Source organism: Poecilia formosa, unplaced genomic scaffold (assembly GCF_000485575.1).
Source record: "Poecilia formosa unplaced genomic scaffold, Poecilia_formosa-5.1.2 Scaffold398, whole genome shotgun sequence".
Taxonomy (NCBI): Eukaryota; Metazoa; Chordata; class Actinopteri; order Cyprinodontiformes; family Poeciliidae; genus Poecilia; species Poecilia formosa.
The window spans coordinates 16,174-28,716 of NW_006800337.1; the positions used below are offsets into that span (position 1 = coordinate 16,174).

At 36.7% G+C, this 12,543-nt stretch overlaps 1 protein-coding gene across 1 annotated transcript in view; it reads right to left on the bottom strand.

The window, feature by feature from the left end:
- Positions 1 to 4,524: 4,524 nt before the first annotated feature.
- The window catches only part of LOC103154738 (adhesion G-protein coupled receptor F1-like), a 12,608-nt gene continuing 4,589 nt past the window's right edge, over positions 4,525 to 12,543 (bottom strand). Inside the window, exons 7-16 of the mRNA XM_007576131.2 lie at positions 12,464 to 12,526; positions 11,547 to 11,756; positions 11,320 to 11,454; positions 11,065 to 11,243; positions 8,291 to 8,455; positions 6,794 to 8,197; positions 6,624 to 6,665; positions 5,924 to 5,983; positions 5,690 to 5,756; positions 4,525 to 5,610 (exon numbers count right to left, since the gene is read on the bottom strand). Of these exons, the coding sequence (XP_007576193.2) occupies positions 5,537 to 5,610; positions 5,690 to 5,756; positions 5,924 to 5,983; positions 6,624 to 6,665; positions 6,794 to 8,197; positions 8,291 to 8,455; positions 11,065 to 11,243; positions 11,320 to 11,454; positions 11,547 to 11,756; positions 12,464 to 12,526 (2,399 nt within the window). The 3' untranslated portion in view covers positions 4,525 to 5,536. The remainder of the gene's footprint in view (positions 5,611 to 5,689; positions 5,757 to 5,923; positions 5,984 to 6,623; positions 6,666 to 6,793; positions 8,198 to 8,290; positions 8,456 to 11,064; positions 11,244 to 11,319; positions 11,455 to 11,546; positions 11,757 to 12,463; positions 12,527 to 12,543) is intronic.

Sequence of the window (12,543 nt, forward strand, 5' to 3'; positions counted from 1 at the left end):
GAAAAAGCACAAAACTTGTAAATCAAAAACAAAGAGCTGGTAAGACTAAAGATAATAAGCCACATAAACCACATTATGTATAAAGACCTTCCAGACTGAATCAAACAGCAGAAAATAATCAGCCTACTTACCATAATTCTTCTCTCGGTCTTACAGCCTGTACTGTTTGCTGAGGCAACACTGTGAATGACAGCAGAGTAGAGCAATAAAAACATTAAATAACAGCCAACAAAGAGCTTCCTGGAATACAGCCAGGAAGAGTCAGTACACTGACAGTGACACAACAGGTTCCATCGCTCCACATGCTTTGCTAATGTCAACCGTGAAATAAGGTAAGTTAGCACGGTGATCTGTTAAAAAGTGATTTAAAGGCCTACAGTCTCTGCTGAATGTTATTCCATTTGTAGATTAACATTCCTCTGAAAGGATGACAACTACGAGGCCCTGAGTTGGTTGCCCATTACCATTTTGTCCGTTTGAGTCCAGTTATTTTCCATCACCTTGGGAAATGGTGGAAAAAAGGCACATCATTTTTTTTCTCACTGTCTGAAGTTAAATCTGATCAATTCTCTTGTTTTAGGTTAGTTAGAATTCCCAAAATTATTCTATTTGCTAAATGCCAGAAAACATAGTGAGAATTTTTTTTGGTTAGTTTTTCCCACTTTGACCCTGGAGTTTCCAGTTCATATTCCACAGAGACGTTTCTGTACACTAGACTGGCTACTTTGAGGTGGCGTTCCATGTATCCCTTTCTTGCTAGTATCTTCCAGCCTGCAGAGAAGCTGGGTTATTTCTTGGGCCTCTCCAGCCTGCTATGCCAGATCTGGGCCTCTGCAGTTATTACCATTAGTCTTGTTTTGTCAGATTGAAAATACCATTACAATTTAACCTTTAACCAGGTGTTAAACATACTTTTCATACATTTTACTACATGTTTGTATTAAACTACATGTTTGTATTAAACTGTCATGTTTTTTTTTATTACCTGCAAGTAGAAAATTATCGCAAAAAAATCCATCTGAGGTTAATTTTTATACATGCCTTCCTAAATACTTTTTTCTCCTTTGAAGACAGCATAGAATGACTGAGAGCTTAAATTGAGATGAAGAACTTAGAAGGTTTGGAATGCTTAACTACAGATTTGTAGTTAATATTCTGATTTACTCAATAAATCAGAATATTAAAAAATCAATTTATTTCAGGAATTTCACCAAGTGAAACACAAATAGATGACTTGTATTGTTCTTGCCACTAAGCTGACTTTTCAGAACTTGCCTTAATAACTGTAAGTGTCTGGCTGTTTCCGCTTTCCTTGTTTCCCTGTTCTTTGCAGCTCTCCTCAACACTGATGTCCCTGCTGTGGATCCTGGTGGTGTGGATTTGGGGGATCAGAGAGTGGTGACTAATGGTGGCTTCATTAAAGTCAATATTCATAGTCAGCCATTTTGACTGGTTGGAAAAGGGGGTTCAAGCCTAGGCACAATTGCAGAGGGGAGACTGGGTCATCAGTATTCCACATTGATTGAGACTTGCACAATCGGCTTAAAGTATACAGCTGAAACCAGATGTTTACATACACTGAATAAAAAAAGCTCATACATTCTTTCTCACTCTCTGAAGTTAAATCAGATCAAACTTATTTTGTTTTAGGTTAGTTAGAAAGACGATGCATTTTAAGGCCACACCTTAAACACACTGCTTTCTTGTTTGACACAATGTGAAAGTCAAAAGGTCATTATCAGGATATCAGGAAGACAAATCTTGTTCATCCATGAGAACAATTTGCCGATGCTTGAAGGTTCTGTTCAAAAAATTATCTGCAAGAATAGATATGATGGGAACGTACAACCATCTTAACGCTCAAAAAGGAGATGAGTTCTGTGTCCCAAAGAGGAATATGTTCTGGCCTCAAATGAGCAGACTGAACCCAGAACAAAACCCACAGACCAGGTGTAGATGCTGCTGTAGTTGGTAAAACAGTCATATCTGCAGTCAAACGGTCCTGTACCAACATGGGCTGAAAGGCCACTCAGCGAGGCAGAAGCTCTTACTTCAACAGAAAAATAAAAAGCCAAATGGCAGTTTGACCCCAGTCCTATGGAGAAGCTGTGGGAAGATGTGAAATCTGAGGTGGCCTACAAACCTGGCTACGCTATACCAGTTCTCTCAAGAGGAATGGACCAGAACTTGAGTAAACTATGACTTGGGTCAAACCTTTTAGATTTCACTTAACAAGCTTCCCACAACACAGCCTAAAAGACAGCTAACCCTGATTAAATACTGACCAAATATATGTAAACTTCTGAATTTAAGGAAAGTTTATAAACCATCTCTAAAAATGTTCTCACCAAGTTTTCTGGTATTTAGCAAACAGAAATAAGTTTGGTAAATCTAACAGACCTAAAAAGAAGTTTGGTCTGATTCAACTTCAGACCATGAGAAAAAAAATGCTTGCTTATCTTTTTATTGAGTGTGTGTAAATATCTGGTTTCAAATGTCATCCTGTCATCTAACCTCATTAAAGCATGCTGCCGTGCTTGCTTCACTCCAGCTGTTCCTATGTTTCTGCTGCTATAGAGCTTTGAGATCTGCCAAGTTTCTTTTCTTTACGCTTCTTTTTACAGATGCCAAAGAATTTTTTTTTCTCATTGCTGTATTAAAGTCTTTCCAATGTTCCAGTAATTCCAGTTGACTGGCATGTCATGCTCAAGCCCCGCCTGAGTTACTGGAAGGTTCGTCATGGCCTAACAGGAAGTTCCTTGAATTGGCTTCTTATATTTGTGACATTTTATCAAATAATGCGAGTCCTTATCTACCACAGCATCACCATCTTAACTGCAGCCGTCTTGAGCTTCATCTTTTTATCTCGTATAGGATAAGAATCTCAAATTGGAATTGTACCTGTAGATCAGTCAGAAGTATTCTCTGTCCCCAATCGATCTCTTTCAACCTGCTCTGGGTCTTTCTCATATTATACTGTCACGATAGTTTTAACAAATATGTAAAAAATAAAACAGTATTTGCTTTTTACAAAAAGTTAGATAATGCAACTTTAAGTGTTATTCAATGTGCAAGTGAAAATAGGTGTGCTTTGGTTGAAAGGTTACATTGGTTTTTTTGTTTTTGTTTTTGACCTCCCTTTTAAAGTTGTTTGCCTTCCTAAAAGCGATCCCTTTCACTTTACCTTTGAACACGAGCATCAAACAGACATTTCAGAGGAACATCTGTTTGACCAAAACACATTGTGACTGGTTTGGGTTTACAAGCACTGACAGCTGTGATGATGATTCAGCAAATCAGACGGGCACAACAACAAGTTGAGGTCCTGATGGTGACGGCTTTTGTTCATTCTCCGCATGCCGAGGAGGACAATGCGTAACTTTCTACAGTTCTGACCAAATTTATGCATAACCTCACTTGGATTTAGAAATAAAATCATTTTCATTTGACAAAGAAAAGGCTCTGAAACTATGTAGAATCAGTATTAGTTTGGAAAATAATTTTTTCAGTTTTTAATTTACATTTTATTTTTTTTCATTTACCCTTTGTTCACCTATTTGTATAGGTGAAATACCTATTCCTAAATAGGTGTGTTACCTGTTTAGGAAGGTGAAATACTCTTCCCAATAATAAAAAAATGTTAACAGCATTAAAGCAATTAAACCCTTCTAACCGCTGATGTTTACTTTAGTTGCAAAAAGAAAAAATCTATCTTAAAAAGCCAGGAGGAGTCTGCAGTACTGAATCAAAACACTTCATCAAACCTGACAGGGTAAGTTCTCTAGTTAAATAACACCAACCAAAAGCAGTCCATTGCATATATTGCTGGAAGACAGATTTCTGTTGATTGCTGAAAAGTCTGCAGCAGAAAATGACCTCAAAGTTAATGAACAACAAGCATTGGCCAAAGATTGAATCACTTACAGGCTTTATGTTGAAAATGAAAACAACTTTTTCCAAAACTGACAGAAACAATCACGGAAATATGTGTGAGTGGAAACAACCCGAGTATGAATGTCTGTAAAACTTGGGCACTTTTCTTCAAAAGCTTAAAATAAGTAAATAACTTTGTGTTGATGTAATGAAAGCGCCAACATTCATTTGGTCATGTAGGAGTGAACTATTTACACAACAGCAAAAAAAAAAAAAAAACTACTGCAGCAAAACAATTGAGCAATTTTTACCAACATAGGTAATTAAAAAATGAGGTTAACAGGTGAAAGAGACAGTTTTAAATTTGGGATACAAATTACTAGCAACTAACTTTTAAACCTCAGAATATTTTTCCCCACACGCTTGAGAGATATTTTAAATAACAAAATTATGTTCAAACTGTCATAATTTAATAGTTATTTTAGTACTTATTAAATTGATGGGCCTAATTTATAGTATAGTTTTGATTAGTTGGTTAGTTGTGCCTTGGGTTGTTAGTTCTAACAGAAATATCAGCTTTAAAGATGCCTTTCTGTGTGACATGACAGAAAACACACACTTAAAAATAAACGCTTTATATTGCCCTTTGTGTTGTTTCAAAGTGTTTAATTTATGATTCCACAAAAAATACATAATATTTTAAGCAGATGCAACTGTAACACATTTTCATTAGGACATGTTAATATATTATGGGAAAAGTTCTTCTGCAAGTTTTCTCATAAAAGTTGCATTACAGAAAAAGGCGCTATATAGTTTTCATAAAAAAAGAGGTTGAGGAAAATACTCTGATCCAACTGAAAGCAAGAAAAGTAACTTTATTTACTGCAGCCACTGAGTCAAACATTTGCTACAACTGCCCAGTAGATCATACTGTGTGCATTCAGTGTGGGATAAAAGAGAACAAGTTTTTTGTTCATTAAGCTTTCACTTCATTAACTGTTTTATTTTCAACCCTTTGGGATCTGCAGCTTTTCTGATAAAATGTTCTTAATCATCACCCATGTCAAACTCATCTAATGTCCACATCTTTGCATAGGAATCAAACCAATATCCATATTTCATGTGAACTTCTGTAGAGATTAAAATTTCACTCAGCTTTTGAATTAGCCTTCAACATTTTTTAAAAATACTATTTTTAGCTCCATGTTCTAAAGGGGCACCATTGTATCTTTGCTTTAGTTTTAAGTACAATCCCTAATGTGACTGTTTTTATGTCGTCATATTTTATATAACTTTTATTTCAATCATCCATGAAATGATCTTGTGTAACATTAATGGAAAAGTTCAGGGGGGTGGAAATTATTATTTTCCTTCTTTTCATCTCTCTGCATTGCACTGTAAAAACTCTCATACACTGACTGTGAAACTGTAGGCTTCACAATATCAAGACAGAAACAGCAGTAAAGGGACATGTAGTAAAAACAAGAGATGTGCCACTGGGTTAAAATACTAATTCAGTTTCCTTCATAAGTTTGTGGAACTGAGCATGGACTATTTGCAGCATCATAACATTTTCTATCTTTAAAAACAGCGTTTGCAAATAAATTAACAACAAAAAATGAGGAATTTTGTGTGTAAATCTGCAGACATGATTTGAACTGATTTAGATGTTGCTGTATGACTGTGAGGAGTCAGTGTTGCTGCTTGTGTTTGGAACTGGTGAAACACGGTACACCCCTGGAAGACAAACAACATGTCAATCATGATAGTGAACTCAATTTCAAAAAGGATCACAATGAGCATGAGAACAACTTACCCCTTCTCCGAAAAATTCGGTTTATGACGTTTTCTGCACCACTGGAGGAAGTTCCTGCACTAGTGCTCTACAGCAGGAAATAGGTGGAAATTAAAAGTTTGCTTTGTGTATATTTAATGAAATCACAGGTCTATTGTAGGCTCTTTGACATATCAGTAATCCAAAATGTAAAACTGAGCAAATTATAGATTTTTTATAATTTTGGTGTTCTTTAGTTTTCAAATTAGAACTTACCCTTGTGCGATTAGAAGTAGTGCTTAATGCAGGGACTTGTCGCAAAACAAGAGAGCGGATCTGAAAATAAATACATTTGTTAAAGAAAAAACTTATAAGTTTGGGGGAAATGGTGTGTGAACTGTCCAGCATACAACATAACTAATTTTGATATTTTTGTTAAGCTAAGCTAATTTCCTTTTCTGTGGTGACTTAGATTTTGTAGAAATTTGAGCAACTTGTATTTACTAGTCACATAGTTTGGATGAGAGACAAAACCAGTTTAAAAACAGATTAAAAAACGTGGACATCTAAGTTTAATTTACGGAAGTTAAACACAAATGTTTGTGGTAGTTTGTGGAGAAGGACCATCTGGAAGGTCTACTTCATTTCACCAAAAACGGCCACTAGAAACTTCTATCGCGTATTGAGTACTGTAAGATGAGTGTCAACTTGCCTTACTAAGCTCTACAATCAAAAATTTATGAATGTTTCAGACAGGCACCTTCACATCCAAACTGCTTATCCTTACATTTAATATGAAGTTTAAATTCAAATATGGCTAATTTAGATTTTTCTTTTTTTGTGTTCATGACAGCTATTAGTGTGAAAACCTGTCTGCCCCTTCATTTGGAGAAAATACTAGTACATGCATATCCATAGTAAAAAAAAAAAACGCAAAGGAAATAATTATTGTAAAACTTTTAAGAAGTCATCCTACCTTGGCATCGAATAATGTCCCAAACACTAAAATGAAGAAACCCTGAGGAAGGTCAAAAATTACCTCATTAACAGAGTACAGGAAAAATGAAAAAAAAAAAAAAACAAAACATAAAAATACTGAAATGCCAGCAACAAATTGCAATCCATTTTCTGATTAAATTCAAGTACCTGCAATGAGTTGAAGAAAGCAAAAGCAACATGGATCCCTCCATTTGTTGGGTCCACCATGGTTCCAATTCCCAAACACCAGGTCAGTCCGAATAATGGAGACAGTATAGCCACACATCTTAAAATGACTAGCAGGGCATTTTTCTCATCTGCCTGGGCTTGGTTTCCAGTGCTTCGTCTTCTGAGCATCTTGTACAAAACCACCAGAATGACCAAAATATTGAACACAACTATGGCCAAGGCAGGGATCACTAAGGCCAGGAGGGCCTTGGTCTTTGTCCAGTTTAGCCAACAAGCTTGATCTTCCCTTACATATCCACGTCCAGGTGCAGTGGCAGCTACTGTAGTAACAGCAATGATCAGAGGGCAAACATATCCCACAGTCAAGCCAATGGCGAACATGGTCCATTTGGACATTTGGGAGAAGACCATGACTGACCGGTACAAGAGCAGCAGGCTTGAAACGAGCATCCAAAAGAACATGGCGAGATAGAAAAAGTGCATGAAAAAGGTTGCTGCACTGCATGGTCCAACTGGAACTTTGTAGTCCTCGTCTGGGTTTTCTTTGGGGTTCTTTGAAATAGCGGCTCCAATGATGAAACAGATGTCAGCAATCAGCAAGGACAGGGCTGTGTTAACAATGGCAACATGGCGCATAAAGGCAGTGCTGTTTTTGGTAAGGGGTCGCCATACAATTCCTTCAATGATGAGACAAATAACTAAGCTGACCATTGATATTCCAACTCCGATATATGTCATTATATCCAGTAATGTTCTTAGTTTTTCAGGGATGCCAGTTGACATCAGAATTGAGAACGATGTGAGATGGTTGCAGGTGCAGGTCACGGTATCGTTTATATCAGAAACAAACTTACAGCCCTTGTCATCCCAGGCACCAAGATTATCTAAGAGAGTAAAATTCCAGAAGACGCACTGAGGGTTCAGTTCCAGAGTGGTATTGAGCTTGTTGTAGCTTAAGCTGACATTGTGAACTGCTTCATTTATTTTGACAAGCAGAACAGCAGCATTGATGACATTCTCGGGGTAAGTTTCATTGCTGGTTTCATTAAAAAGGCTGAAGTTAAATGCAGAGGTCCGTGGTGGCATAACATTATTCAAGGAGGAGAAAAGAATAGTGGTGATAAATGTATTGTCAAAACCTGTTTCTGGAATTTCTATGGTAACCGTGGAGTTCAGTTCATCATTGAACGAGTCTGTGAATTTGGTTCTCTTGAGCTGAATCCGTTGAGTAATTATTGTAAATGAACCATTCAGTCTTTCAGAAATTGTCTCCATTGAAAACAGCAATAGTGAGCTGGAATTTTGGTTTTCACCTGTATTCAGAAAGCTCCAAGATTCTTTTGCATTGTCACTAATGAGGACATCAACAGTTTCCAGTACATCCTGTAGATGAAGAGATAAGTTATAAAAATCCACAACATCCTCAAACCTTGGCTACAAAGTTGTTATATATAAAATGTAGCATATTCACCGTACCTGCATGACATCTTCTTTTACATCATTTGAAACTTGTGCAATGGTATTTAATATATTGACAATGGCAGAGATTGTTGCAGGTGACTGAGTGACTTCTTGTTCTTTCTCGTTGACAGCTTTAGTTAAATTCCCTGTAAATTCTGGAACTTCTTCATTTTTCAGATCCTGAATAAATGTGAGGAGAATATAAACAAAGACTGCAAAAATATGCAAAAATATTAAGAATCAGACAAGCTCCTTTTCAGCAGAAGCAAACCAGATTTGTAGTAACTGACCAGTCACCTAAAGTCTGATAAATTATTATCTTAAGCCTTTAAATGTTAACCAAATGGATAGTTAAGCCAGTCATGGGAGGGAAAATTAACTGTTCAGTGCCTGGAAGATAGATCACTGTTAGGTCCATCTGACCAAGATGACAAGAATGAGGAAAAGAGGCTTGACCTTCTCCCACTTCAGATTTGAAAAGGCAAAGAGGTACCATGTGAATGCTGAGACATTTACAAGCTACCAGCTGAGAACATTGGTTCTATCCTAGAAAGGCAAAAAGTCACATTTTTGTGGCTTTGAGTTGCAAAAAGAAAGATTTTCACTGTTGTCTGTACTCAAGTGCCACAGCCCATGTGAGCAAAGATGAAATCACCTGGAATGATCTGGTTAGGTTGGTTAGTTTGGTTGTTGGACTTTGTTGCTAAGCACAGATTACTGTTAATAAGTTTTATAGAAATGTATGTGGTAAAAGATTGAAAGATAGGGATCGATTTTGTAACCAGGTCATCGTCTGTGGTCTCACGTCTTATGTTTTTGTATGAACATAGAGGCAGATGTGTGAACTGAGAGGAGCAACCATGAACTACAGTAAGCTGCTTTGTATTAATTACTGGTAAAACAAAATTGAGTTATAAAAAGAGAGCTGGAAATGTTTGACAGATTATAGGTGAGAAGTGAGCACAGCAGCTGGGGTCAACTCTCCACTAATGTTTGGAGTGACATTCAGCATTGAAAAACCTTGAGGTTCAGGGTCACATCACACCAAGTTGGCATTATGTAGTTCTGCTGTTTTGCACTGTTGGGACAAAACTGCAGCTCCATCAGAAAGCTGACCACAGCGTTTGCCTTTTTTATTGAAGTCAGCTTTTCAAAGCGATGAACTGCTAGCAGAGCTGCTATATCACGTCATTCAGCTACAAAACTTAACACGCGTTTTTGGCTCTGCTTATGATTAAACTCATAATTGTTCCTCCAGACTGAGGAGCTCTGCGATAGTAGACAGCATGTTCACCTGCCCACAACTAAACTATATGAGTAATGTTGTTTGGGGTTTCCAGTAAGGTAATCACAAGCCAATCAACTTGTCAATCAAATGGTCAGGTGTCAATCAAATGGCTTCTGTACATTACTTGGCTGGGTGGGGCTAGTACTACTCCTGAAATAGGTATGAAAAACTGAGAACAGCCACATAGAGCAGCGCCAGATCTGCTAATGGAGATAAATGTGGCAGGGGTGGACTAAAGCAGAACCAGTTAGAGGTCCTCCAGTGGAAAACCTCCTGAAACTAGGTCAAGTTCAGGTCCTCCACTGCAAATCATAAAATCAGACTAAAATACATCAAATTAAGATATCTCTGAGTTTAAGTTTATACTTGTGCTATTTTTTGTTTACATGCAAAAATACACATATGCATGCACTAAGCTTAGACAAAGACAACTGTCTGGTTGTACTGGTCTTAGTCTTAGACTTAAAATTAAAACTTCATAAGGTCTATAAAAAACATGTACATATTGCAAAAATGGCACAACCATAGACCTCAACACACAGGTATCATATGATGTATTATAGTCTGATTCCATGCTTTGTATACCATGTTTGATAAATAGAGAGAGAGAGAGAGAGAGAGAGAGAGAGAGAGAGGCAAAACCAGAAGGACTTTGTTTGATGCTTCCGGTAAGTTGTCATTCCACTCAGTCTGGATCTTTCACCCTCCACTTCAACAGAGTGGTAAAACAATCTAGTAGTGAAACTCGACCGTAACTTCAAACTTGACAAAGAGGTTGATTCTGTTGGGAAAATAACCTTTTTTCAATGTTTTTAAAAAAAAAACATTCTTTAGCCACAGTAACCTGCAGAAGGTCCTCCACGCCTTTGTTAGCTCGATGTTTGATTATTGTAATATTTTATATGACTGTATCAAGCAGTTTTCCATCTGCTTGTCCAAAACTCTGCCATTAGCTTGTTGACTAACTTGTGTAAACAAAAATATATAACTCCTATCCACCAGTTCAGCTCAGGATACAACTTAAATTGCTGGAACTTGTTTTTAAAGCACTGAATGTTCTCGCACCACTTTAGAAAACCCTTCAGCCCAGCAGCACTTTATGGTCAGCCAGTAAATATCTGCTGGAGGGGCCTCCATAGGTGGAAGCCATTAGTCCTTTTCAGTTGCTGGCCCAACAGTCTAGCATAGTCTTCCCTATGAGTTGCAAGACATTCTCTGATCTGTTTTTGTTCAAGGTCAAACAAAACCCATGCCTTTAAACAGGCTTTTGAAGTTTGACCACTTTTAACCTTGTTGTATTTTTTTAGTGTTTTTATGAGCACTGCTTCTGTTTCTGTTTCATTGTGTTCTGTATTTGTTTTTACTCTGGAAAGCATCTTGGTCAATATGCATGAATATATGAGGTCTCCACATACTATAAATGTAAATGAAACATAGACATGATTCTAAGTCATCACTAGATTCTGGGATCCACAACATTTGTAAAATGGAAACTACCTACCACTGACTCAGTTAGCAAATCTTTGATTATGGTTATAATGCAGGTGTCTTTCACAAGTTTCCAGGTTCCTGAAGCCAAACAAACTGCAGTCTTGGTTCCTGTTTGTCCTTCTTCACAGTTTCCTTCCTTTATGTCATCTACTCTTCCTTCTCCATACTCAGCATCCTTACAGATAATAGCTAAAAATTTAAAAACATGCAAGTCAAAATGCTAATAAAACAGCATGAATTTAACAAAATTTCACTCTGCTCTTACGACTGAGAAAAACAGTCAACACTGTTTTTTCTTCATAACCCGGCGGATTGTCAACTTTGCAGGTGAATGTTGCTTTCTGTTCTTGAGTGCAGCTTTGCATCGGATATTGATAAGTGATGCAGTTCAGGGTTGAACCTGCAAACGTTTTGAATTGTGATTAACATTATTAAGACAGTCCTAAGCTTCTGAGTATTTGGAATTTGTGTATTTCATCATTTACTGCATACCTGATTGTAATGGTGTATTTCCTTCATACCACTTGAGTTTGAAAGGGGACTGGACACAGCACTTAAGTGGTACACTCTTCCCTTGGTCACATTTAGCAAGAACTGTACGACTGACACTGATAATGGGAGCAGATCTGATGTTACTAGGCAACACATCCCTTTTCTGATTGACAATAATATCATTTCGTGTTGATGTGCATTCATAAGTCCCTAAAATGAAGGAAATCATAATTAGTAATTACATGCATGAACCAAAAGTCTTATATAAACTGAAAGTTTGTTGTATGTAAAAGATGTATGTATTTATTAGAGCCATAAAAGCCATAAAAGGAAACAAATTTTGGTGTCTTATTGAACTCAGTTTTGATTATAACTGTAAATTGCATCCTAACAACAACATATAACTGACTATTCTTCCAGGATAATATCACTGATTATGAATTTTTACAAGAATGTTGTGGTATGCCTGTAATCCCTTAATTTACTTGTACCAACAATTAATTCTGCAGTGTTGCTCTTCTTGTGTCTTCATGAGGTCATAAGTGAAACAAGTTAAAACACTTTAAAAGAACTAATTTAATACAGCCATGTCACAGTGTGATAGTGTTCCTGTCTCATAGATTAATATAGCAAATATTTCTATTTTTGCACAGTTGTAGGTGATGCATCACTTTAAGTTTTTTTTTTCAGTTCTCAAATTCAGATGAATTTGTTCTACACACCTACAAGCACATTTGAAATTAGAAAATGTGATCAAGTATTCTTAATATTCTAATGAACGAAAATGTGTGTGGAAAAAATAAAGGACCACATGCAAGGTTAAGTTATAAACTTGCCTAAATGTCATACTGCAATATTTAAAATGTACAAGAACTTTTCACTTATTGCTTTTTAAAATAAAGTTGGCTTTAACTTACCTGCATCAGAAGGAATCACTTGGGCAATAACCAGTGTGAATGGATATTTGGAAGAAATTGTATGTCTCCGTGATGGTGAA